Here is a 26944-nt window from a genome sequence, read left to right on the forward strand (position 1 = left end):
TGCAAAGCATTATAGGAAAACACAGGGCAGAGGACACTGTCCCCAGCATACGAGGGGACACTGGAAGCCCTAGAATAAAACCCAACCCAGGTAACCAGATGTAAATATCACTTTTGTGTCAGGCTGTCTGGGGGGATTTGTCCCTGCCTGAGAACGTTTGAAGTGGGTAACTTAAGGGGTGGATTGAAAACTGGTGGCAGTTCATGATAAGGAGCACCTTTTGTGGGTCTGCATTTTCCAATGGGATAATTATTTCCCTTTCCCAGCACATTGCTCATGCCCATTTCTCTTTCCAGAGAACATTGTGCTTTAATGACGCTTCATGTTTAATTCCCGAGATGCAATTTTACCTTCACACCACAGACAACGGCCCTTGAATCAGCAGAAAGGCCAGCGTGGGGACACCCCAGCAGCAGCACTGCCAGGCCAGCGTGGGACACAGCCACCACGTCACCTCGAGGCACTGAGAATCATTTGCTCTCTTCTGTGTGGAGCACCATGATTTTTGAAGAGGCCATTCCGGGGCTGCTGGTGGTAGTGGGATGCTTGGCACAGTGCAGGCGCGTGTCCTGGCCTTCATCCCGCTGTGCAGAATGGGGCTGGTGGGGTGTGAGGGCTGAGGGGTGGCAGGGGGCTGGACCCCACCCCATGGGTGGTGGGCATGCTTGCTGCCTCTTCTTCTGCCCGAAGCAGTGCAAGCACCAGCTCTGTGCCAGAGTTTTACAGGAAACTATTGCTAAAACTGGTCACTGATGGCAGAAACAGATCTGTTGGGAGGAGCAGTCAGGTCCTGGCTGTGGGAAGGAGCTCAGTCTCACATCCAGCCCAGGCTGCAGCTGACCATGGCACAGAAATCCCACGGGTGCCTTGATCGTGCCACTGCCATGATGCTGGTGGCAGGATCCCATCCAGGAAAGTGCTGGGGAGACAACACGGGATCCCAAGGCCATGCTGTCCCAGTGCTGGTGGTGGGGAACAACCCAGGCCAGGACCATGCAGTCCGGTGGAGTATCCCAAAGCCTCATCATTCCGGTGCTGTTGGGCCAGAGCACCATCCAAGGAGGGTTCAAGGAGGTGAAAATGGTGGCTGAAGGCTAGCGTAGGCAAAGTCTCACCCAATGGTGTCGGTGTTGGGGTGCAGCAAGGGGACCCCGTTTCTGCCAACGGCGGGGGATCCCCGGGGTGCACAGGGCTAGGAGACGGGACCCTCGGGGGTCTGGGGTGGGGGGCTCAGTTGGCTCTCCAGCAGGGCCCGCGTCCCTTCAGCTGACACCCTCCGCAGCCGCAGCCGTACCGAGCCATAGGTGCCACCGGTGCGCCGGGCGGCCCGGGCGCGGCGGCGGGCGGCGGCGGCGGCCAGCAGCAGGGCGGCGAGCAGGAGCCCGCCCAGGGCCAGCAGCGCCAGCCCGGCCACGGTGCAGCGGTCGAGGCGGGCGCGGAGCCGGGCTGCCCGAGCCTCCAGCCGCTCCATCTGCCGCGCCGGCACGGCGGGGTCGGGCCGCGCCGCCCGCGGAACGGCCCCCGCCAGCACCACCAGCGCCGCGCCGCCCAGGGCGCAGCCCAGCGCCAGCGCCAGCCCCGGGCCCGCTGGCACCGGCCCCCCCGCACCCGCACCGGCTCCCGCACCCGCGGCCGCCGCCTCGTCCGGGCTCCGCAGCTCCGCCGCCCGCGGGGACGCCATGGAACCGCCGCCGGCCTGCGCGGCCAAAGGTGAGCGGTCGAACGGGACGGGATGCTGCTCTGGGTCAGAGACGGGTCCCCGAACCGGGATGCTTCCCCAAACCAGAGCCGAACCCTGGGGATGGGATGCTCCCCCTCCCCGGAGTCGTTTCCCCTGACCGGGCTGCCAACCCCACCCCGCAGGTCTCCGAACCGGGCTGCTCCTCGTCCTGGGATCCCGCTTAGCCGAACCGGGATACCTTCGGAGCTGGGACCCCGCCCGGACTGTCCCTCTTCCGCGGAGCCGACTCCCCAGACCGGGCTGCTCCCCGGCACCGGGCTGCTCCCCTTCCCTGAACCCGGCACCTGCCTTTCCGAACCGGGTCGTCCCACCTGGCTCTCCCCCTTCCCACCGCGCGACCCACCTTCCCGAATCCGTCTGAAACCCCCTGCGGGGACCTGTGTCCCTGTGACCCCACTAAACTACCCCTCTCCGGACACTCTCCTCCCGCCGGGCTCTGCCCTCCGGTCCCCCGCTCCCGCACCGGGCTGTGGCCCCGTTCCGTGCACCGGGCTCCGCTTCCGCTTCTCCGCTCGGTCTGCCCTCCCCGCCGATGTCCGCACCGAGCTGCCCCGCTTCCCCTCCCGGTCCCCCGCGTCGGGCTGCCTACCCCCGCCGCCTCCCCGGCTCCCCGGGCAGGTGCCGGTGCCGCCGCGGGGCGGGCGGTGGGTGCCCCGAGCTGCGGTCGCGCACGGCCGCCGCACGCACACGCACACACAGACACGTACGGGGGGCACACACATGCACTCACACGCACACACCCGGGAGCACACTGGCACCTGCTGTGCACGTACCCTGTGCAAGAGGGACCCCTCTGTGCACCCCCCTCGACAGCGCCGGGACCCTCCGTGGGCACCCCGGGGGGCTGCGTGGGGAGGGGCTTTGGAGAGGACAGAGCAGCACGCTGAGTTTTGCGTGGGGTCTGCCTGGAGGACGTGCCCCCCACAAGCAGCCGTCCCCTGTGGGGACCCGGGGCAGAGCTGGGCTGGGGACACTGGGGCTGCAACCTGAGCATCCCCAGCTGCAAAGACAGCAGGGAGAGGTCCCATATGGACGTTGCCCACCCTGAGTCCCCACAAGGGTCCAGCCTGTCCCTAGGGAAAGTGGGGGTTGACCTAGGTTTGGGCCAGGTATGATATGCCCCAGCCTGGGACATAGGAGCCCCTGGGTCCTGCCACGATCCCACTGCAGTCCCATGGCATAACACTCCCCCTTCATACACACACACACACACACGTTATTTACTCAATTTTTCACAGAGCATTCATGTCAGTGCCTGCACTCTGCTTCCCCCTGCCCTGGCACCAGACCCAGGCCCGTGCCCTGGCAGTGACCTGCTGGCAGCCACACGCTTTCCCTCGTTTGTTAATATGACATGGTCTATTTCCACATTTGGAGCAGTGCCTGGAGGTGTGGATGTAAATCCCAAGTGATAGCGGGTGGGCTGCTGACAGCTGCTGGGAAGGTTTGTCCATCGCATTGCCATTCCCTTCAACACCTTCACATGCTTCCAGCATCTCCACAAGCACAGCCAGTGCTGCAGGTGCTGGGTGAGCTCACAGTGCTGGGGCTGCAGGGATGCCCCTTGTGTCCTGCACCCTGTCCCCATTGTGTCCTGAGCCCTGTCCCCTCACACAGTGTATTCCTCTGCAGCTACACTGGGCTTTGTGTTACCCATAATGTCTGGGCACTGCCCTGTGTGAAGATTTCAGATGGGAGTCTCCTCCACCTGTGTCATGACAGGAGCAGGGATTTTCTCTGAAGTCTCTGTCAGATACAGCTTAAATGGATAAAAAAGGGTCAGAGAGTTTAGGGCGTGCCACACAAATAAAGAGGCACATTTGTGTTTTCTGAGGGCTGGACTGGTGCAACACGATCCAGGCTCAGCACCCGTCTGGGCACAGTGTCTATCCATGGTGCTGACTGGCACCCTCTAGTCCAACACATGGCACCTCCAGTCTCTGAGATGCAGCAGGGGCATGGAGCTGCCATGGCAGGGGGCTTGGAATGAGATGATCTGTAAGGTCTCTTCCAACCCAAACCATTCCGTGACTCTGTGACTCTACAAAACGCAGGGCTTCCAAGCACAGTGTCCCCAGAGATGCAGCCAGAAGTGGGCCGAGAAAGAAGCAGAATTAAAAATAAATATAAGTGCATCCTGACACGTTAACTACATTTAGAGAGGCTTTAGTACCAACCCACTCCACAGGAAGGCAGGAGATGCTTGGAGACAAGTAGGTCATGGGACACAGTTTGTCCCAAATCAGCAGGAAGAGATGGATTTGGAGCAGGCGGGCATATCACTGTGAACAGATGGGCAGGAGCAGATCTGCTGCCTCACCATCGCCAAATTCCTTGGGAAGACAGAACTGCCACCAGTTTGCTCCTGAGCAGAGCTGTGGTCAAGCCCTCTCTTCTGAAGCACCCAAGCCCTGTGGCTGCCAATGCACCCAGGGATGCCAAGGCCAGGAGCCCTGCCAGGATGGAGATTTGTGGGGCAGAAGCAGAGCCACTCATGCCGTGGCTCCCGCCTGCCTTCATACAGAGGTCAGGTCTCCATGCTGTGGGGTCAGGGCTCCATGCTGCCCAGGGGGCTGCTCCTGCACCCCAATCCCACAGCAATGCTCGAGAGGCCACCTGTGATGGATGAGGTGGAAGGATGCATCCTGCTGGCATCACTGCCTGCACTGTGCTGCCCCAGGATCCCACTGCCATTACTGGATGGGAGCTGGAGGGGACCCCAGGCATTTGAAGGGCCTCGGGGTAGCCCAAAAACCTTCCCCAGTCTAATCCTGAGTGGCTGAACGTGAGGCTGGGGGCTGGCAAAGGCCACTCCATCCCCAAGGTGCTGGCACTAAGGGAAGGGGAGGACAGAGTGAGACAGCCAAGATTTATGCTGCCAGCGCAGGAGCAAAGAGAGGAGGGAGACAGCCAAGGTCAGAGGGAGCACTGCCAAAATTCACAATGAAACTGCAGGAGTGCCGGAGGGGAGAGACAGACGACTTGGAAAGAAAAGGAAAGAGGAGGGAGGGAAGGAGTCTGGGAGATGGAGCAGGGTGAGGGAGCCAGACGGGGAACCAGGGATGGGAACATGTCACTCCTCAGACAAAATGACTGAACACACATGAGAGGGACAGCAAATGGGAGCCTCAGGCAGGCAGAAGAGGACAGTAGGAGCGGGACTCTGATGGAGCTAGACAGGCTGTGGACCTGGCTCTGTTCCCCGACACAGCCTTGTGCAGCACAGCCCAATTTTGGGGAGTGCACAGCTGTCTGGTGCCCACTGGCACTGCTGACCCCTATCCAGCCTCACCACCGAGGTGAAGTTTCATTCCTGCCTCCTTAGCATTCTCAGCATCCCACAGCAGAGTGAGCCCCCGCAGCCAGCACGGCTCAAGGTGACTCGGAGGTCAGGGAAAAAGCAGCTGGGCAATTCAGGAGCTGGCTCTACATCACCGAGAGATCCAGCAGTTTCGGAGGACCAGAGGTGCCCCACACATCACGGCCTCCCTGCCAGTCCCTCTGTGCCCCAGACACAGCTCTCCAGTTCTCCCCATGGATGGGGGATGGTTCTAATCCAGCAAACTGCTCCTGGGAGCTGTTGCCACTGGCAAGGTAGGCAGGGCTGGACTTCAGCCTTGGTGCCGCAGAGGGCTGGAGCTGCACAGTTAGCATCAGGGTGGTTTCCCTCTTGCAAGGCATGGAGTACCCAGACAGGTTTGGTGCCCTGGAAGAGCAGTGCGCACCTACTCTGGGGCTCGTGGGAGGTTCCTCCAAGTCCCCGTCGGGGATACACCACTCCAAGGATGGTTTATAGCAAAAATCCCTCTCCTTCCCCAAATGTCTGAGCCCCAGCCCAAAGGCAGCTGGAGGGATGGAGCCCTGCTTGCCACTGTGACCGGCTGCAGAGCTGCACTGGGAAGAGGCTCAGCACTTTCCTGGTGATAATTAAGATCTCATTATCTTCAGCTAACACTAGGGAGACAGAGAAAACCACAGGTGCCTTGTGATACGGCAACAGCTGATGCACTGGGCCGTGCCTGGGAGCAGCGGGAGCCTTGCAGTGCTCTGCCTGAATATAAAGCATGGAAAGCATGAAGCAGAGGGTGACAAACTATTTTTTTCCTAGCTGGTGACACCTAAGTGTGCAAACATACTGTCTTCTCCTCTCGGGGGTGGCTGGAGCTGGCACAGACGGGTGGCTGTGTATCTTTTGCGTTCTCCCTCTGCACAGAGGTCCGACCTGAGGCTCTGGTTTTTTGTTTGTTTGGGGTTTTTTGTTTATTTTTTTGTTTGTTTTGTTTTGTTTTTCCTTCTTCTGCAAATTTCCTTCACCAGGGGAGTTTTATCAGACGTGTCTGGAGCCACACAGGAGCTGCCCACCTGCAGAGAAAGAGATGGGGCGGTGTCTGCAAGCGGGCTCTTAGAATGTCAAGGGTGAAACGGATTGGGAGGAGGAGGGGAAGAAGGAGGGGAGGGGAAGACAAGGAGAGGAGGGGAAGGAAGAGAGGAGAGGAAGGAGGACAGATGGAGGAGGAGAGCGAGATTGCTTTCCACTCTCATGAAGCTAAAATGAGGGGTGTTCCCGGGGATGTGTGGGTACTGCCGGTGAGCCCCAGGAAGGAGCAGGGAGCCATTTACAGCGGCAGGTCCGGGAGCCGTGCGGAGCCGTGGCGAGTGGACACGGGCCCTGCAGGGACTGCGGCCGGAGCTGCCCCGCACCGGCTCCGAGGGCGGGACCGGCGTGGGACCCCCGGGCGGCGCCTTCCCGCCCTCGGCTGAACCGCGGCTGAGGCCCGAGGAGGGTCTGCCCGCCCCGCCGAGCCCCCTCAGCCCCGGCTAATTCCCCCTCGACGCCCGCCGAGCCGAGCTGGGCCCTCTCATCCCCCCCTGGGGCCCTTCAGCTGCCGGCTGTGTCCCTCCATCCCTCAGGATCCCGCTAAATCCAACCCCCCCTCCCCCCCCCCGGCATTGCTCAGGCCCCCCGTCCCCTCAGATCCCACTAAATCTCCCTGTCCCCTCAGTGCCTTGGTCACCCCATCCCCTTAGGTCTTGTTAAATCCTCAGGGCCTGCCTGGATCCCCCTGTCCCCTCAGGCACCACTAAATCCCCTCTGACCCATCCTCTAAGGGTCCCGCCAAATCCCCCCCTGCCCTCTGAGGGTCCCGCTAAATCCTTTCGTTCCCTCAGTGCTCTTAGGGTTCTCCCATCCCCTCAGCACCCAGCTGGGTGATCCCAGCCCCTCTGGATCCCACTAAATCCTCATATCCCCGTAATATCTGCCTGGGTCCCCTATCCCCTCAGATCCCAGTAAATCCTCTCATCCCTTTCAGTGCCTCGTTGTGTCCCCCCATCCCCTCAGATCCCACTAAATTCCTCCTTCCCCGTAGCACCCGACTGGTTCCCCCATCCCCTCAGATCCCACTAAATCCCTAGTCCCACCTGGTGCCCCAGGACCCATCTCCTGTTGGAAGGGGAAGAGCTCAGGGAATTTTGTCAGGGCTGCCCTGAGACACTTGGCCAGGCACCATGTTCTACGTCCATTTGCTCATCAACAAGCGGGGGCCGCTGGCCAAAATCTGGCTGGCTGCCCACTGGGAGAAGAAGCTCACCAAGGCACACATCTTTGAGTGCAATTTAGAGGCCACCGTACAAAAAATCCTCTCCCCAAAGGTAGGCTGTGGCATGAGGAGGCATCTCCTGGAGAGTCCTGGGGTGGAGGCGTTGGTCTCTCTGTTGCTTCTGTGTAATATCTTAACATTTTTGCTAAAAATACTAAGTCCTGAATAACTTTTTTTTTTTAAATCCTCACAGTTTGCTATAGCTCTGCGAACCTCTGGACACTTACTCCTGGGAGTGGTGCGGATTTACCACAGGAAAGCAAAGTACCTCTTGGCAGACTGCAGTGAAGCTCTGACCAAAATGAAGACAGCCTTTCGCCCAGGTGTACACAAAATTCAGCATTTTTCAATTTGTGTCCTTTACAGCTCTCATTTTAAAAGTTAATTTTTGGATATTTCTGTTAAATACACATTACTGCTCCCAAAGGAAACGGAATGTACTAGTGCCTACTGCTGATATTTAGTCTGGCTTAATTTAGTGTGTTTTCAGGTCTTTGGCTCCCTTAACAGGAGCAGTATCTTAAGCGGGCTTATAAGAAGATGCTTGAGTTCAGCCTCCATTGCTAGATAATTAATTTAATTTCTGATGACACCAACAACATGTCTAACAATGTCAGTGCCAGACCTGACAGCATGTTTTGAGCTCTAGCCATGTTGACAGGGAGAAGGGAGCTGAGATGACTGGATCCTTTTCCAACGGGCTCTGTTTGTCACACTTAGGCAACAAATGGGAGGCACTGTTGTCTAAAACAGCCTAAGAACACCAGTGTCTATTGCCAGTTTTAATGTGCTTTGTGACCTGGTCTGCTTGCAGAATAGGGAATAATTACTCTGCTTTATTCTCAAGGATATGATCACAAAATTACAGAATCCACGGAACAATTTAGGCTGGAAAAGCCCTCCAAAACCCAGTCCAACTGTTCACCCAGCACTGCCAAGGCCACCACTAAGCTATGTCCCCAAAATAAATGTCTTTTAAGTCCCTCCAGGGATGGTGACTCCAGCACTAGCCTGGGCAGCCTGTGCCAGGGCTTGACAACCCTTTCAGTGAAGAAATTTTCCTTAATATCCAACTGAAATCTGCTGGGCACAACTTGCAGCTATTTTGGAGATAGATCCTATAGCAATTTGGAGAGCACCACACAGGTCAAGAACACGACAGAACAGTCACCACTGCAGCAACAGAGATGCCAGCTAGATAGAAGGAGGGAGAAAATCTCAGCAGAAGTGGTAAAATGCTGAAAGAGGTTGTCTGGGGATGCTGTGAAATCTCCATCAGCAGAAATAGTCAAAAGCAATCTGATTTTGAAATTAACCTCGTTCTGAGCAAAAGGTTGGGTTGGATGACCTTCAGAAATCCTTTCTCACCTGAATTTTTCTAGGATTCTCTGATTCCCAAGTAATTGCAGTCTGAGTACATAATTAGTTGATGCTGGAGAACAGTGTTATGGAGACAGAGCAGAGGAAAGGAAAACACAATGATTCATTTGCAGTGCTGTGAAAGACTCTGGGCTAAACGTCAGCTGTGAGAACCTTCCAGGGACTTAAAGCAGCTGTTCACCAACACAAGTACTTGCATATTTCAGGTCCTGTTGTAGCAGACTCTTTTGTACCTGTTTGTAAAAAATAGATCTTCTTAACGACATGGCAACTGAAATTCTGCTTTTGAGTGCCTAAGCTTTACCTTTCTGTGATTTAGAATGGCAGCAGCCCCTCCTGACAGGTTTATAGGCTTATTATACCTCCTTGGGAGAACACTACTTTTATTTTATTGATACTTATTTTGTTATGTTGTCTGTTTATTTCAGGGCTTCTTGACCTTCCGGAAGAGAACTTTGAGGCTGCTTATCAGTCCATTACATTACCTGAAGAATTTCATGATTTTGAAGCACCACTACCAGATGTAAAGTAAGTGCTTCCCTAGTTTTTATTCACTCTTCTAGTATTTTCAGAAGTAAAAGCTATACTTGCTGTTATCTGATCGAGACTCAGGTTGGGTTGTTTCCATTTAATAACTGAATTCTCCTAAATTCTGAGCTTTGCAAGGCTACAGCCACAGGCGTTGTGGCTTTGGTAGTTTTCCTCTGTCCTTTAATCAACAGACCGTCACAATGAAATAATGTCTTGAACTTAGACTTCAGGATTTTAAATTGTCTGAGTGAAGGATGCAAACAGCTTTCTGAACCTCAAGAGAAGAGATAAAAATTAGTATTAATCCTGAAAGATGTTGGCCAGTAACCACACAGTGTTGTACTGTTCCAGTGGGTAACTTTGTTTTGTTTCTGCTCCACTGCTCTCCAGGGCTGGAGTGTTTTATCAGCAATAGTCAGCCTGGCTCCTGAGAAAAAGCCAGCATATTTCTTAGGCTTTTCTGACACAAATCAGCATTAATGTAGAAAACTGATGAAAAGCAGGAGGCCAAGTCATGTTTCTGATTGCTCTGATGCCCCGAAGGTCCAGGACAAGAGATTTCCACTGAGGGTTGCTCTGTACCTCCTCATAACTATGCTTTGATGGGATCAGTAAGGGTTTATTATTTTGGAAGTACAGCTGCAATATAATACACTTTATTCAAGTGCCTCAGTGTGCTGATTCTGTAAAGGTGCCTTTTCTTCCTGCCCAAAGAGTTGTGTCATTTGGTTGAAAAGATGTTTCACCAATCGTCTTCTGACAAGGGCCTGGTAGATACCAGGGCTTGGATGGGAACAGAATCATGTAAGCCCAAGTTTACTGGCAAAAGAGTGGAAAAATATGGGGGCTTGTGATAAAATGCCAGGATTGAAGGCTGCATAGAAACAAGCTTTCACGTTTCAGCTGAATGCTCAATGATTTTCAGTTCACCCCATATTATTATAATATTTTTTTCATCAGGGCCATTGATGTTGCTGAACATTTTACCTTGAATCAGAGCAGAGCTGAAGAAATCACACTTACAGAGGATTATGAAAGCAGTATACTTCTCTGTGATAGAAACTTTGGTGAGAGAAGTTGAGAAATTTGGAATAGTTCATAAGGGGAAATGTGTTTTATGTGAAACTTTTATGTGAGCCCTTTCCACGTGTGAAAAAGCTGTGATTAACTGTGCATTTGTTTCATGCTTTTGCTGATTGGCCTATCATGCTGTCTTAGGTTTAAAATTTTGTGTGAGCAATATAATCTAGTGTCAGAGACTGAGAACCAAACCAAAAATTTCCTACTTTTACTAAATTAGATAACACTGTTTATTGTTTCTTCCATTTGAGGGATGGGATGTCTTGCAATCTTTTAAAAATTGCTTGAAAAATTAGGAAATTAATAAATCTGGGTTTCCAAAACTCACACAGATGAGGGATCAGGAATTGTGTGTTCCCTCAGATGAAGAAGCAGATGCACTGAGGAGACAGAACTTCTTTGAGGGCAGTGTCCTGATGAGCAGTAACAGCCTGGTGGCAGATCCCAATTCAGCCAGCACCAGCGGAGACAAATCTGTGCTGCACGGAGATGTTTACTGCTTCCAGGATGACCATTTTGGGGATGAGGACAATGCTGCAGATATGATTGGTAGGGTTTGCCACAGGCAAACAGAATCAGTTCCTTTCCAAATATTTTTATTCTTCCAGGAAAACAGTCAAGACAGTACCAAAGTGATTGCTTTCAAACATAAATTCTATGTTATTTCTTGTTTTCATATTTCTTTTTTTTTCTACTTGTCACTAAATCTATGATCACTTAGACACTGCCAAGTGAAATTGGTTTAAAGGCTGTATTTCATAATTTTAGAATTAAGGGCATTAAAATTATGCTTAATGTTTAACAATTTCATTTCTATTTTTAAAGGTGAAACAGTGCAGCATTTTTATCCTTACTGTTGTAATAACAAAGGCAGCCAAGTAGCTTCTACATCGTTATGGCTTAGAGTATTTATGAAAACCTTACAGATTTATACATTTTAACACTATCAAGGCCATAATTTAAAAAAAAAAAAAAAAAGGTGGAAATCTCAAACTTGGGACTAATCCCCTCCTTTTTGTGCTGTTGCAGACAGCCGTACCACTGACGGCCATCTGCGGAAGCTGAGCTTGCTTTCTTTGCAGAGTATTAACCTTGAGTAACATTAGGCTGTATCAGGCTATTTCATGACTACTAAGGCTTAGAATGATTAAAATTATGTGTTTTGTATTTAAGAAATCCTGTTGAGGGATGAGGAAAATGTCCTAGATAAAGACATTCTTGATGTGGAGGAAGCACGTCCTTTGTCACAAGATCTGCCAGAGAACAGCACAGCCAGTGAGTTTGCAGTGTCTGCTCCATCTCACATAAACCCTCTGTTCCCTCTGTTCCTGTGTTAATGCCTAATGTTACTCACATTCAGCTTTTTGTAGTATCCTGTGCCTTTTTCCTTTCTTCATTTATTTTGCTTTTTTTTTCTAAACTGCTTCATCTACTATTTTCAGATAATTTTATTTGATATAGGGATTCCAAATTTGTAACCTAACATTGCTTAGAAACACCTTCATGTGACATCCTGTTGGATATGCTGTTGGTCCACCCTGCTGCTCACAGTGTGATGTCCCTTTTGAGGGGGAAAGAAACCCAAATAAGGCTGTCCTGTAACTGTGAACTTTCCCAGCGAGAGCTTAAGAGGTCTCTTCCAACAGAAACAATCCTGTGCTTCTATTTCTGGTTTCATACTTCTGCGACAAATGACACTTAAGTAGCTCATAAAGATGGTGTTAATCTTCTTTTGGTTTGATGTTCATGAAAGCAATTAAGCTTTGATAACTGTTTCTGAGAATTTTTTGCTATCTTAAATCCTTACTCCCCCATCACAGTGTTAGTTTAAAACAGATTTCTGGAGCAGCTTTAAAGGGGTAGAGTGGCTCTTGCCTCTCCTTGTGCTGTTACTGGTGCTACCTCTTCCTTTTCTGTTGACAGAAATGTCCACACTGCATGCACTTGCCTGGAACTGGAAACAGATAGGGATTAAAACTAAACACCTTTCCCCCTAAACACTTTCTGTTGTGTGGGTTTTTCTCCAGATCAGTTCTTTTGGTCTCTACTATGGCCTGGTCATTCTGGGATCAATGAAGGGAAGTGTGCAGGGCAGAGTATGAGCAGGAACTGGTGAACATAATTGAGATTTTAAACAAAACCACAGTTTCCTATTTCTCACCATTTTTGTCTGGTATCATTCTCTGCCATGTGATTGAGAAATTAGTCCATATTGTAATTTTTTTTTTAATTTGGGTTATTTGCTGGGTTTTCTTGCAGTTGAGTCCAACTGCGCTGACACCACCGTTAAGGACGTAAGTCACACAATGAGTGAGACAATCCTTTTGTTCAAAGAAGAAGGATTTGTGCTTGAGCCAGTTGATGATACAGGTCAGAAGTTGATCAGTTTCTCGCTGAATGTTTGCATTAACTATGTTTGGTTTTCTTCTTAGTAGTGAAAATACTTGCAAAATAGATTATTCCCACCTTAGATTTCTTCTGCTCCTGCTGTCATAGTTCCATTTTATGGTAAATATTATACAAATCCAGTGTCAGGTTATTTATCTCAGCTGCCCAAATCTCTGCTTGTAGTTTCTTCCATGTACCAAGTCAAGTTTTGTTGCTCTTCAGCTCTGGTAGCATTTTAAGCCTGGCCTCAGGGGTGGTACTGAAGATTCACTTGAATAACTTTAATAGCCAGTGACACATCAGTGATTTTTGTATTTAAAATAACAATCTTAAAACTTTCAAGCCTTTGGAAAACATTGGTTTGTGAACTTTTAACAAGATCCAAGGTGCAGAGTATTACATTTCCTCTGTGTCTAAATGTCCCCTATCACGTTGGTGGCTGTTTATGAATAAACAAGCTTATGTTGACAGCAGCATTTACAATATTGGAATTTTCCGTCCTGACCAAAAACTATCCAGGAAGTTATGGCTATATAACCAATCTGTGTCTTTCTTTTGTGTTTACATCTTGATTAAATTGCTAACGGATTAAACTGACAAATACAGATATTAATTATGAGGTAATGAGTGCATCAGAAGTTCCTGGAGCACTTCCTGATGGATTAAAGACAGCTTATTCAGTCTTGTTGCTCTATCATGTGTTCTCATTAAGTTCTCCTGCTACTGTTTTCTTTATTACAATAGTCACTTGTCTTCCACAATTAAATACATGGGTATTTCCTGTACAAGAGTACAAAGAGTGAAAACTTTATGGAAACTTTTGAAGGAATGGCCTGTGGACTTGTACTTTGATTTTCAAGTCTGAGTGGTGTTTGGAAGGTCGGCAGCCGGCTTGATTCACAGGGCTTTTTTTTGTGTGCTTAATGTGCTAGGAATAGACCTTAAGACTTGTTATTAATACTTGCTTTATGTAGCTGTCACCCCAAGGAAAAAAAAACAAAGAAAGAGGAAGTTGCTGGTAGATGTAGAGAAGGAGCTCAGCTGCAACACCATTTACAAGCAGCTCACCAACTGCACCGACCTCCTGGCCACGCTGGACCTCGCTCCCCCAACCAAGAAAACGATGATGTGGAAGGAGTTGGGAGGTGTGGATATACTCCTCTCCCATGCATCACAGCCCATGGGTCACACTGAGCTGCAAAAGGTAAAGACCAGTTCCTTGTGGAGTCTGTGCCACTGTGTAGGTTCCAGGATTGTTGCAGAGCCGGGATCTGACTGAGAGAGGTTTTGCAGACTCAGTTTGATCTAAACTTGGCGCTGGCTGCAGGTGTGTGCTGAGCATTGCTCTGCAGTACAGGTCAGCTGGACGCCTCAGGGTTTGCACACTCACCACTAATTGCTTCAGCCTCTGTGGGGTCACAGCCTTAACCTCCTGCACTTCAACAAGTGAAACACTACAAAAGGAACATGAGAGCTGATAATTCATTTCACACACTGGCACCTGACTGATCTTATACTGAGACACAACTTTTTACATTTCTGCCCATTTCTTTTGTACTTTCTCCTTTGTTTTATTATTTTCTGGTTTGTTTCTGCTTTGTAATCAATTTGGGACATCTTTTGTTTATATTTACTTTAAAGGTACATTAGGCATATTATTATTAGAATATTGCTAATGGATTTGGAAGGGTCCACTGCAGCAGCTCAGCTTCACCACTTAGAGTCCAGCTGCAGAATTACAACTTGCTCTTTAAGAGGATGAAAAACTGCAGATGTTTCTTTCTTTCATCCTTCCTCACTGGCTGGCTTCATGAAAAATGATCCAAGCTGCTCCTAAGATGTTTTTTTTGATAGAATTCATGTTGGAGATGCCAAAGGCTATTACTTAAAAACAAAAAAAAATTGCAGATTTTCAGAGTGACCTAATTAAAATACTGAAATTCTGGGTTGCAGTCATTAATATACAGCTCATATTCATATCTTTGTGTTGATGTTTGCAAATAATCTGACAAGATATTCTGAAAGCAAACACAGAAAAAATAATTATTTTCAGTTGTTTGAAAAATGCTTCAAGAGTGACAGATGTAAGATGAGAGCAAATGGAATACAGAGGATGTCTGAAATGAAAGAAATTAGAAAAGAGCAAGATACTACAGGTAATATTTTAATTCTGTTGTGCAGAATTAGCTGTTAGAAAGTATTTTCTATTCTACATAATGTTTGAGAGACACATGCATGGTGTTTGTGTGCAGTATTCTACAAATTACTACTTTGCTGTTCTTTTGTTTCTTAGAAATTAAATTAAATCCAAGGTTTTTCTGCCTTGTGGCATAAGGAGATATTTTTGGTTTCACTTTTGGTTTCTCTAATTGTCTCTGAAACTGCAGATTTGGGTAGTGTTGTTTGTGGCATTTTTTTAATACAATTTTTTAAAAAAGATTCCCACTTATTCTAAGCTTAATGAAACTGCTCTCCAAATTTCCAAATTAATGTAAATAGTTCTATCTGGAAGATGTGTTTTGGTTAATATCAGGCAAGAAGAAGTGTTCCATTTTAGATCTTCTGAGAAGGATGTATCCACTTTCACTCCTTTGCTCTGGTGGGAACCTAACCTGCCTCAGAAATTAATTAACAAACCTCCTGTGAGTCCATAAAGGTCAACTTTCAGAAAAGGAAAACCTCCCATGGAAGGTTCTTCTTCCATGCTCCTGTTGGGAATGATGTTTCTTCAGTATTTCCTCACTCTGGCTCTTTCTCTCAAAGACTGTGAACTTGGGTGTGATTTTTGGGTTTCAGTGGGGTTTTTTTAAGGACAGTGATTCACAATAATTACCTCTTCAACCTTGGTTTTCTATTAATACAGAGATGCTGCCAGTAGAAGAGCCAAGTTACCTGAAGGACCCAGCTCATTCCGAGACTGAGAGAAAAATTAGGAATGATTCCTTTATGTTGACATCACAGAATGACAGAAATGAAACCAATGAGGACTGTGGTGAAATTATAGTGAGCAGTTTTCCTCAGTTTTAGAGACCTAAGTGTGTCTATTGGTTCCACTTTTTGCTAAGGTTCCATTTAAAACATATTAAGAAATTACTAATGTTTGGAAAGGATGCTAAAACCAGTTAAGAAAGCATTAAGTAGCTTGTGTGATGAAAGTTTATTTATAATTACTTGGTAAACTCTCACAATCAATGAATGAATGATGAATTAAAATGTCTATTAATCAGCATAGATTACAATCTAATCACTAAGTATAAATGAGAGCTTAATATTAAATATGAAACACTGTACTGAAGAGATAAATATAATCTTTATAGAGGATGAAACTTAGATTTTGCGTCTCATATTGAGGAAGTACTTAAGCAATAACAAATTACCTATCTCTTCCATCTTCACTTATGCTGAAGGGCATTCTTTAGAGAATATGAGGATCATTAATGTTGAAAAGTGAGAAAATTGGACCTAATGGCAGTGGAAAATGTGTGCTCTGTGAATAGGTGTAGATTCAGCTGTAGGATAAATCCTACAGCAAGGTCCTTCCCTGTATCAGGAAAGACACGGTGGAAATAGCAGCTATTAACTCATTTTGGAAAACTTCATTACAATAAATTCTTTGAACAGAACTGTGTAAGGAGAATTGCAATGTGTGCATAAATGGTCAGGCCTAGTGATTGTCTTTTTCATGCTCACAGGAGGATGGAGCAGCTTTCTCTGAGAGCTCAAAAAATTCCCTGGATCAGGAAGCTGAAGCACAGCAGGTGGAGGTGCCAAAGGTGTGTGTCCTAAGCTGATGGCCCTGGATTGTTTCAGAAGAGAACCCTGTTTCTTAAAAACAAACAAACAAACATCTCATAATGATCTTACAGTGAGTTTTGCTTCCTGTGAGAACGAAACCATTTCCAAACCTGCTGGCTCTGATGCTCAGACACTCTGAAACCAGGGCAGTCAGCTGCAGACTTCAGAGGTTAAGCCCAAAATCCCAAGCCAAATATTTGAACATCTCTTTAAGCCCCTGGCCAGTACAAATCCTGTCAGAATGCCAGTCCTGCAGAGCAGTACCTGGCTGTGGAGCTGCCTCACTGGGACCCTGTCCATGGCCTGTTGCACCTGAGCTGCCACTGTAGCAGAAAGCACATGGTACCATTCTTTCCTCTGTTTCACAAAACCTTGTGTGAGCACAGAGGTGTCAGAGGCACCAGATTCCCTGAGTTTGGCCATCCAGATGCCCAGCTCCGGCTGGATTTTCAGTCAGGCTGGAACTCCTGTTCTTTTTCTCATGGTGTGTGACTTTTTACACACCCTGACTAACCTTCTGTTTACTTCCTCTCAAGGAGCAAACAAGGATCAGGAAAGACAGTGAAGAAATAAGATGGGGCAAAAGAACTCTTCGGCTACAAAAAACTTTACAGGTACCAGTGCTGGATTTTGTTATTAGATACCAAAAGCTGGTGTTGATTTCAGCTGGATCATATCAGAAAAGGTCTTCCTTCTACTGTCCATTGTGTCTCTGCCTTTCACTTGCAGCGTGTGGTTTTTTTAATATTTCTGTGGAAAATCAGGATTCTGCGTGCTTGATGTGTGGTGTTCCTTTCCACAGCTGCTGGAATCACTAGAATTTTCTGAATGCTCTTTTTTTTGAACGTATTTCAAAGGTTCAGTCCAAATAATAAATAATTATTTACACCTGAGTATAGGCTTTAAAAAACAAGAGATAACTCTGAAACCAAAGAAATGCTCAAGGATATTTATTTTTCCTAATCACAAGACATGATGGAAGTGCTCCATGAGTGTAGTGGGATTTGGTGGAATTGTAGATTTTAGTAACACATGTAGGTACCCACACTATTATGGCATCATAATGTTAAGAGCCACTTCTATAAACACAGATGGAAGATACCCAGAGAGGTTGTGGACTCCCCACCCCTGGAAGTGTTCAAGGCCAGGCTGGATGGGGCTTGGACCTTCAACCTTGTCTAGTTGAAAGTGTCCAGGGTGAGGGAATGAGATGGTCATTAAGGTCCCTTGAGCCCAAACCAGCGTGTGCTGCTATGATTCTATGGAGATTGGATCCTATCTGAGGCATTCAGGCAGAGATATTCCCTCTATGCAGTGCTCTCTGTTTGGATTCCATGGGCTCCAGTGTTACCAGTGGGGAAGCTGACCTGACTGATTTCTCATTTCCTCTTGCAGCAGTTGAAGAGATCAGGTGTGTGTTCCTTCAGTTTTCGGGAGCTCTGCCGGAAAAACAACCGGAAAGAAGCTGCAGCCACGTTTTACATCTTTCTGGTGCTGAAGAAGCAGCTGGTCCTTGAGCTGCGGCAGCATGAGCCCTTCGCTGACCTCACAGCCACTGCTGGCCTCATGTTTGACAAGATCAGATAAACTGAAAAAGCTTAGGTTGCATTTTCCAGCAAATAGTTTTCCTGGAAAAAGATGAAATGTCTTGTCAAACTGTGGGAGCTGAGCAGAGCTCCCTATCCTTTATACCACCCAGTAATGGCTTGCACAGGGGTCCTGCCCTAGGTGATGACTACAGGGCTTATTATTGATATTTATAGTTACATGATGAGTTATATGATAGTTATATAATATGTTAATAAAATACCACTAATATATATATTCTGCATAAGAGATTTGCACTGTGAAGGATTTTATGAAAGTCCTTAAAGGAATTTTATAAAAGTCCTTGAAAGGTTTTTATTAAAAAGTCCTTCAAAACCTTTCTCAGAGACTACCTTTGGAGCTTAAATTATTTTTGACAAGGTTTGTGTCTGTTAATTCTCTAATACCATCAGTAAGAGTCATCTGTTAACTCTCTGTAGCAAAAAAATTTAGACTATTTAAAATTATTCCTGTCAAAGAATGTTCAGTATTTCATATTTTAAGATCTAGCAGGGTGCTGTCTCCAGTGTTGCTTTTGCATGTTCAGGCAGGCAGAGGTTACACTGGTCTTAGAAGAGTCCAGAAGCTACAGCAAGAAATTCGATTTCCTAGAAATTCTGCAATTTCAGATTTCACAGAGCTTTTTAACTTATTAACACCTTTATTCATGTGTAGACCTATTTAAAAATGGATGTTAACTGAAATATTATTAAGTCATTGCATTTTTATCTAATTTAGGATAAACTTTATCCCTTTTACTGTCATTTTCTGAAGCTCTTGGTTTCCAGCTGCCTACCACCTGTGCCACAGGGATGGTTGTGCTCCATTCAGCTGTTTCGGTGCTGTGGGGACATCATTGTCCGTTCATGTGGAATCAATAAAAATCAGAAGATGTTTCCTTTGCTTGTTGGTGTTTCTTCTGAAGGATCAAATCCTGTGGGTTCATCTCAGGGTCAGGGACTTGGTGATTTTATTTGAAATTGGAAAGGATGGGTGATATTGTCACCTGACTTTCAGGTGTTCACTCACTTCAGTGACACCCCCGTTTCTCTGGGCCCACTAATGTGTGTGGTTCCTGTCCCACAGGGTTCAGGGAGGTTTGGGTTTGAGGGTCTCTCTAAGGGAGTAAGGAGGCTTTAAAAGAGGTGAAAACCCAGTGTGGGGCAGGGGGATGTCATGGGGTGGCCACTGGCTGTGGGGGTGTTCCAACTGCGTGTCCTTTCTGAACAAGAATATTTGATGAAATAAGTAATGGGCCTTTGCTGCTGCTCTCTGAGGGGTTCCTTTTCTGCGTGTAAGGAAGGGAAGAGGGTCCCTGTATGGTAAAAACCTCTCCGTTTTCTGCAAAAGAAATGCTGTTTTTCAGTGGGAACAGGAGCATGGCTCAGGCCAAAACTGGAGCCATCTTTTCCTTGTGGCAGGCCTGGCACTTCCAAAGCCGGGTGCTGACCTGAGAAAAGGGTTTGGGTTTGGTGAAAACCTTTCCCTCTCTCCCTGCAGCAGGCCCAATCTCCCTGGAGCAGTGCTCCCACTCTTCAGGTCAGAGTATCCTGGGAGACCAAGCACTGCAGACTGCAGAGGGAAGGAGAAACCATTTTTGTTTCCCAAAAGCCATCAGGAATGACTCTGCATCTCACAGCAGAGCTGCTGCCTGTGCCACATGGTCAGAGCTGCTCCAGTGGCAGCAGATGTGATAACTCATTAATTTTCCTTTCAAGGAGAGAGGCTGTGCATTGGATTCACGGGGAAAGAGGGAAACAAAAGGCAGCTGGAGGCAGGCAGGAATAAATGGGAGGCAGGAGATATATATATATACACACTGAAAACAGTCTGTGTGTTAGGATAAATGAGGTACAAATCATGCAGGAAATAGTGCTGGAAGAAAGACTGGCATGTATTTACCAAACAGGTTTGTCAGAACTCTGGAATAACCCTGGGGGCGTGACAAAGGGAGCTGGGAATGTCTGGGAAGCAGGATGGGCCTCGGGTCCAGACCCAAACCAGGAGCAGGTTCTGCTCGGACTGTGAATATTTCCCACATGAACATTTCCCTCTGTAAGTCTGTATGTGGATCCACACACGCTGGATGTTCAGTGGGTGTTTGTAACACGGGCACATGTGCATCTCTCACGCTCCTGGTCCCCACGGGGGTGTCCGCAGCCGACCTTGGGTGCTCCTGGCCGCGGGCACCAGAGCAGAGCGGAGCCAGTGCCCTGCTACCCCGCGCAAAGGCTGCAGGACGTGGCGTAGGGGCTCCCGAGACGTTTCTTCAGCAAATAATTTGGGAAGGTTGATCTTGACAGTTACAGCAGGAAGCGTGTGGGAAGTGCCATGAGTAACCGGGCTGTGCTGGAGGACGGGACGTGCCGTGCCGTGCCAGCCTTCAGCCTCATCTCCCAAACCTCCCGGACCCCAGTCACAGCCCGGGACAGCTGCTCGGGGTGGCTGTTGCTGCTTCTCCACCCCAGCCCCGGCGATTAGGGCTGAGCCAGAGGGACTGAAATGGGGCACAGAATTCCGGTTATTTAATGATTTTACTTTATGAAAGTGCGTCACTAATTAGGGGCAGGGATCTCCTCAGAGCTGGACTGCTTAAGATGAAAATTAAGACGCTGGGGGGACTCCAAGGGCCGGGTGGCAGCAGCGCGGGGCCACCCCGGCTCCCCCCTCCCCTTCCTCCGCCTCCTGCTCCGGGGTTATGCGGGGCGAGGAGCCCAGGGCCACTGGTCGCAGGGCACACCCGGCCCCGCGGGGCTTCGCAGACGGGGAGGGACCCCAAAACCCCGCTGGTTTCTTTTTTTGAGGTGGTTGCGCCGCTCGGGCAGAGGGGAGTTGCCATAGAAACGGGGGGGAAATCCGGCGGGGGGGCCGGGGGGAGGCACCCGCGGCGCCGTCGCTTTAAGATCGCAGAGGAGGGAGCAAATTACGCAGCTGCACGGCTCACCCCTCCCTCCCTCCCTTCTCCATCCATCCCTCCCTCCCTCCCTTCTCCATCCCTCCCTCCTCCATCCCTCCCTCATCCCTCCCTCATCCCTCCAGCGCTCCCGGCCGCCCCGCCGCACCCATGGAGGCCGGCGCAGGTGATGGAGACGGGGGAGGGCGCGAGGTGCGGGGTGGGGTGCGGGCCATCGCACCGGGCATCGCACCGGGTTCTGCACCGGGCCCCGCGCCGCCGCCGCTCACCGTCCGCTCTCTCCCTTCCCCGGCAGGTCGCTGAGCCCCCCGCCCCGGCGCTGCCGCCCCCGACATCGGCGGGGCCCTGCGCAGGTGAGCGGTGCGGGGCGCGGTGCGGGGGGCGCGGTGCGGGGCCCCGCGGCCGCCGTGACTCATCCCTTTCTGGCTGCAGATTCGGGGTGGAGGGAGGCGGGGGGCACAGCCGGGTCCGCCAGCACCGCTCCGCATCGGGGGCGCGGGAGGGGGAGGGATTCCCGGGGCACAGGGTGCTCGGGGCGGGTCACGCATCGGGCCCGCAGCGCACCCGCATTGCGTGTGCCAGACCCCCGCGGCACACATCAGACCCGTACTGCTGCACCAGAGCCCACGGCATGCGCTGGACCCCCGTGGCACACACTGGACCCCCATGGCGTGCACTGGACCCATGTCTGACTTGTCAGACCCATATCTTATGTACCCTGAGCCACACTGCAAACCCACCTGGACCCCCACCACACCCACCGGTCCTGCTTCACATCCCTGGACCCATATGACATGCACTAGACCCACACAGCAGCATCAGCCACGCATTGCACTCACCAGACCTGCACTGCACTCGCCGGAACCACATCTCATGCAGCTGACCCACTTCACATGCACCAGACCCTCCCGACACACCCCAGACCCTCCTTGCACACCCCAGACTCACATTTCATGCATCAGACCCTCCTTGCATGCCCCAGTCCCACATCACATGCACCAGACCCATATCTCATGCACCAGATCCTTGTCACATGCATCAGACCCTCCCTGCAAGCACCAGACCCTCACTGCACACCCCAGACCCACATCTCATGCGCCAGACCCTCCCTGCATACACCAGTCCCATGTCACATGGATCACATGCACCAGACCGTCCCTGCACGCTCCAAACCCTCCCTGCACACCCCAAACCTGCATCTCATGCATCAGACTCCCCCTTCAAGCACCAGCCCCATATCAGTCATGCAGCATCCCAAAGTGTCTCTGGCACCATGGGGCATTGCAGGAGCCAGGGCTGCTCTGCAGTTGACATTTTATTATTTAATGGCTTCGTGCTCCGTCTCCGAAGGGACACATGAACACCCGAGTGGGGTGATGAGCTGGGTGCTCTGTTTTCTCCTCCCCACAAGGTCAGCGCTGTTGCTGTCACACAGAACCCACTGCTGGGCGCCTGTTCTGCTTATAAAATCCCAGTGTTCCCACCCTCTCTGGGCAACGGGCACGTTGTGCTGTGACCTTGTGCCAGAAGATGCAAATCCTGGTGTCCAGGGCTCCCAGGGTGGGGGTCAGAGGGGCAGTGCCCGTGCTCCCATCTCAGAAGTGCTGCAGTGGGCTGAGGCAGGAGATGTGGTGTGTGCTTAAAGTAGGCCATTCCAGCGATGTGGAGACCAGGGCTAATCCCCTGGCACCGCCGTCATTCCCAGCCCTCACTCAAGGTGGATGGTGGTTGGGGGAGACCTTCTTCCGCCGCGCCGAGGCACGGAGGGGAGGAGGAACTCTTGCACTGGAAGCTGGGTTTGTCTTCCAGGTTTTTGCCTTTGTATCTCGAAGGAGTGGGCTCTTGCTTCTGCTTCACACACCTCAGCTCGGCTCCTGCCAGAGCACCTGTGCAGTGTGGACTGTGCAGTGGGATGTTAGCTCCATCCCATCCTGCCGACCTTCCTGGCCGAGGGTGAGACCATGGGGTCTGCCTCCTGGGTGTCCCACTCCTGCTCTCATGCTGCTACAGTACTTGACATGGAGCTCTTTCCCATTTCCCTTTAGATCCAGAGTCCCCAACGAGAGCCCAGCCTTTGCCCTTTGGTCAAGCACCTTATTTTTAGCTAATGAGGGCTGGTAATTGCCACCTCCCCATTTGGAGTTGCAGCCAGGTCAGCCAGAAAAGTGATGAGCTGCATAACCCGAGCTTTCCAAATGGTGTCTGTTTTCCTGTAATCTCTGGGTGTCAACTCAGCATTTTATAACAAACAGGAGAATAAAAGGAGATGTTCCTGCCTTTTGGAATGGGACACAACCACTCTTAGCAACATTGATTTTTCTGGTGGTGTTGCATAAACACCCTGTGGGGTTTGTCTCTGCTTGTGCCCCGAGCACTTGGCTCTGCCCTGAGCTGGATTTAACGGTGGCCTTGGCAGTGCTGGGTTAGCAGTTGGATTTGAAGGTATTAAAGGTATTTCCCTACCTAAATGGTTCTGTGATTCCATGATCTCCCTCTGCCTAGGACCCAGGTGAAGCTTTGGGATGAACCCATCTACACTGGAGCAGAGGCTTCCAGCCTCTGGAGATATTGCCACATCCTTGGAATCTTCTAAGCAAAAGCAAAGCAATCCCATCATCCCAAAAATCCCCCATGGCAGGAGGAGGAGTGCAGATACAGTCATGAATGTTTGCCCTCAGCTGCCCAGGTGGTGGTCCCAGTGCTGACCCCCTTCTGTGCCAGGACTTCTGCCAGCTGTGGCTGCTGGATCCTGCTCCTTCCCAGCTGTGTCCCAGTCCCTTTTCCAGTGCAAGCAGCCTTGGCATTTTCACTGTCCAGGGACACAGGGCTCTGGTTGTTGGCCACATGCAGCACTTGGCTTATTTCTAGTGTGAAGAAAAGCAGAGCTGGTGTCAGAAAGGCAGGGCAGGTCCTGGGGAGCCCTTGTTGGCCCCTGGAAAAACAAAGCTGTGGTTTCCCTCTCCATGTTCCCTCTGCTTTTAATCTTGTTCTTCGTGGAGGGCTGGAGATCTCCATGGGGACCATGGGGACACCACGATTCCTCTCCCAGGTCTCTGCAGTGGTGAAGCTGCTCTCAGACGCTTGGGCTCAGTGCCACCATTGCAAAAGATTCCTCACACAGGACGTGCCAAGGGAAACACAGGAATCCAGCAGCAGGCAGGATGATGGGAGCCTCGACAAAGGAAGCAGTGAGCAAGAAATCCGGGGAAATGTGGCGGCTGCTGGCACAGCAGTGTTGTGCTGAGGGTTGACACTGGCAGTGAGCTGCGGGCTGTCACACCTTCTCTCTTGTTCCCCGTGGGGATGGGGTGAGCTGGCAGCAGCTGGATCCCTCTGAATCCCACAGGAGCTGAGCTTTGGAAGCTGATGGGAGCAAACTCTTGAGCCTGCAGCCATGAAACCCTCAGAGGAACAAGCTGAGGAACCATCAGAGGCTTCACTGAGCCAGTGATGAGGGTCTCTCCGGGGGTCCTATGTCCCTGTTTCCCATGTGAGAAGCATCTAGGAAGGGATATACCTGCCCAGCCTGGTTTGTCCATTGCTGGCAGAGCCAGGGGATCCAGCAAGGAGTGGGGAAGTGGCAGGATTTGAGCCGAAGAAGCATCTCTGTGGGGCAGTGATCCAGCTGAGCCTGGGGAAATGTTCTTCTGGGGCACCAGGCTGAGCCCCCACTCTGTCACTGCTCTGTCACTGCTCTGCCATCCATTGCTGTCATGGTGTGATCAGTAGGCCAGCAGTGCTCCAGGTCCCCTCTATGGCTGACAGGAGCTGGGGACAGGAGATGAGCCCCATGGTGTCACCCACCCCGGCACTGTGGCACTGTGGGGGACTTGTGCTGATTCTGCATCCCAGCCCTCTGGGAGGGATCCGCTTTTTCATGCAGTAGCTCCAGCTGTTTCCTTATCAAGGCCCATTGCTTTTATTTATCAGGAATTCCCCAGGCTAATTCCACTGCATGGAACAAGCCCTGGTTTTTGCTGTTGTTTGTAAGAGTGCTGCCTTTCTGTTCCACATGTGCCAGGACACTCACAGGGAGTTTTGCTGTTGACAGCACCAGGAACACGTTGGTCCATGCAATGGACAGCATCCACCCTGCTCAGCCCTCCAGCTGCATTTTGGGGGATTTGCAGTGTGCTGGACCATGTGCAGGTGGTTTGCAGGAGAGCCTTTGGGTTTGGTGTAAGTTGGAGTGTCAGACCCTGGCCCATGTGGGCATTCCTGGGCAGTAAGGCAGACACAGAGGTGCTGTGCTGAGCAGGGTCCTACTGGTCCCCCAGTATGGAGACAAGCCAGTGCCCCCAAATCACCTTCATCTTGGTCTGTGAATTGTACTGACCACCCCTGCTGTGGAGACAGCCTGAGAGAGCTGGTAGAGAAGAGAGGGCTCCAGTGAGACCTTAAGAGCCTCTTCCAGTGCCTAAAGGAGCTCCAAGAGGGCTGGAGAGAGACTTTGGACAAGGGCATGGAGTGGCAGAACAAGGGGGAACAGTTCCACACTGACAGAGGGCAGGGTTAGACAGGATATTTGGAAAAAATTCTTCTCTGTGAGGGTGGTGGGGCTCTGGCACAGAGTGCCCAGAGAAGCTGTGGCTGTCCCATCCCTGGAAGTGTTCAAGGCCAGGTTGGATGGGCCTTGGAGCCACCTGGGACAGTGGAAGGTGTCCCTGCCCATGGCAAGGGGTGGAACAAGACGAGCTTCAAGGTCCCTTCCAACCCAAACCATTCTGTCATTCTAACCCCCTGCTATGGGCAGGGATGCCACCCACTAAACCAGGGTTAATCTTGGATTTCCCTTGGCTTTCCTGGTGAGGCTCCATTGGTGCTGCAATCGCTCGTCCTGGTCCATGTGATGGGGGTAATTCTGAGTGCAGATCCATAATTTCCTCCACCTTTAGTAGCCACATACCACATGGGAAGGTGTATGTTCAGCTTTGGTGCTGGATCTGCCCACCCTGCCTGCCTGGGCAGCCCATGGACACAGTGAGGCTTCTGGGGAGACTGAAGTGGCCCACTGATCCTCTGGGAATAATGAGAATTTATTACCATTGATTAAAATCCGAACACCCTGGGTGCTGTGGGAGGCATCGAGCCTCAGCGTGGGCACCAGGCGAGTCTGCAGCAGTGGGAGGAGGAGGATGAGGAGGAAATGAGGTCCCCAGACATGAGGCCAAAACCAGGTGTCCCCACAGAGCCCTTCCAGGCTGCGGTTGCTGGCGGCAGGTGCCTGGGGTATGGTGCGGGGGGCTCTCAGGAGCCCCATGTGCTGGACACACACGTGCCACCTGCAGTGCTGGCACTTGCTGGTGTTAGTGAGGCACAGAGGGACCCCTGCACAGAGCAGGGTGGCATGAGGGTGACCTTGTCATGAGTGGGGAAGATCCAGGTACAGCTGAGCTACCACTGGGCTGATGCTGGGTCCCACTCGGCTGCCACTCGGTGCCTACCACCCCTACAGGGCTGATGCTGGGCATCCCTGGAATGATACCAGATACCACTGGACTGCAGGGGAGAGGGTGAGGAATCAACCTTCTCAAATCTCTCTAAATCCCTGCGCAAGAGCTGTTGGAGTCCAGGCTGTGCCGCAGCCCCACATGGCGCTGCTGGAGGGTGACGGAGAATCCTGGAGGATGCTCCCGCCAGCGTGAGGCCACGCACGGCTCTTGGTGGATGCTGATTCACACTGCTGCAGTAGCAGAGCTCGCTGCCTACTTGGGAGCAGTGATCCAGCAGGACAGAACACTGCCTTCCCCTGCCCAGGTCATCTCCGGGCAAATCCATCCCAGGTGGGAGCAGCAGGATCCCCAAATCCTTCTTGCACTGTCCCATGGTGCTGGCACCCCCCTGGCATGGGGCACTGTGCCTGCTGGGTCTTGGGGCTTCACAGCACCAGCACTCTGGGATCTTCAGTGATCTGGTTTGGTGATCAGA

The 26944-nt window shown here is 50.7% G+C and overlaps 2 protein-coding genes across 2 annotated transcripts; one reads left to right on the forward strand and one right to left on the reverse strand.

Moving 5' to 3' along the window:
* Positions 1-1192: 1192 nt before the first annotated feature.
* TMEM74B (transmembrane protein 74B) lies at positions 1193-5422 on the reverse strand (the record flags this gene model as incomplete). The annotated part of the gene is made up of 3 exons (XM_082292986.1): positions 1193-1696; positions 2331-2466; positions 5172-5422. 3 exons carry the CDS (start codon positions 5420-5422, stop codon positions 1193-1195), a joined length of 891 nt encoding a protein of 296 aa, XP_082149112.1.
* A 1827-nt stretch (positions 5423-7249) lies between these two features.
* On the forward strand, positions 7250-18102 carry RAD21L1 (RAD21 cohesin complex component like 1; the record flags this gene model as incomplete). Its single annotated transcript, XM_082292755.1, has 13 exons — positions 7250-7393; positions 7535-7664; positions 9150-9249; positions 10213-10319; positions 10696-10881; positions 11506-11607; positions 12592-12702; positions 13695-13924; positions 14774-14876; positions 15584-15723; positions 16413-16493; positions 17052-17129; positions 17911-18102. The coding sequence occupies 13 exons, from the start codon at positions 7250-7252 to the stop codon at positions 18100-18102; spliced, it is 1704 nt and encodes a 567-aa protein (XP_082148881.1).
* Positions 18103-26944: the final 8842 nt, after the last annotated feature.

This window comes from Coloeus monedula (assembly GCF_965178545.1).
Source record: "Coloeus monedula genome assembly, chromosome: 17".
Taxonomy (NCBI): Eukaryota; Metazoa; Chordata; class Aves; order Passeriformes; family Corvidae; genus Coloeus; species Coloeus monedula.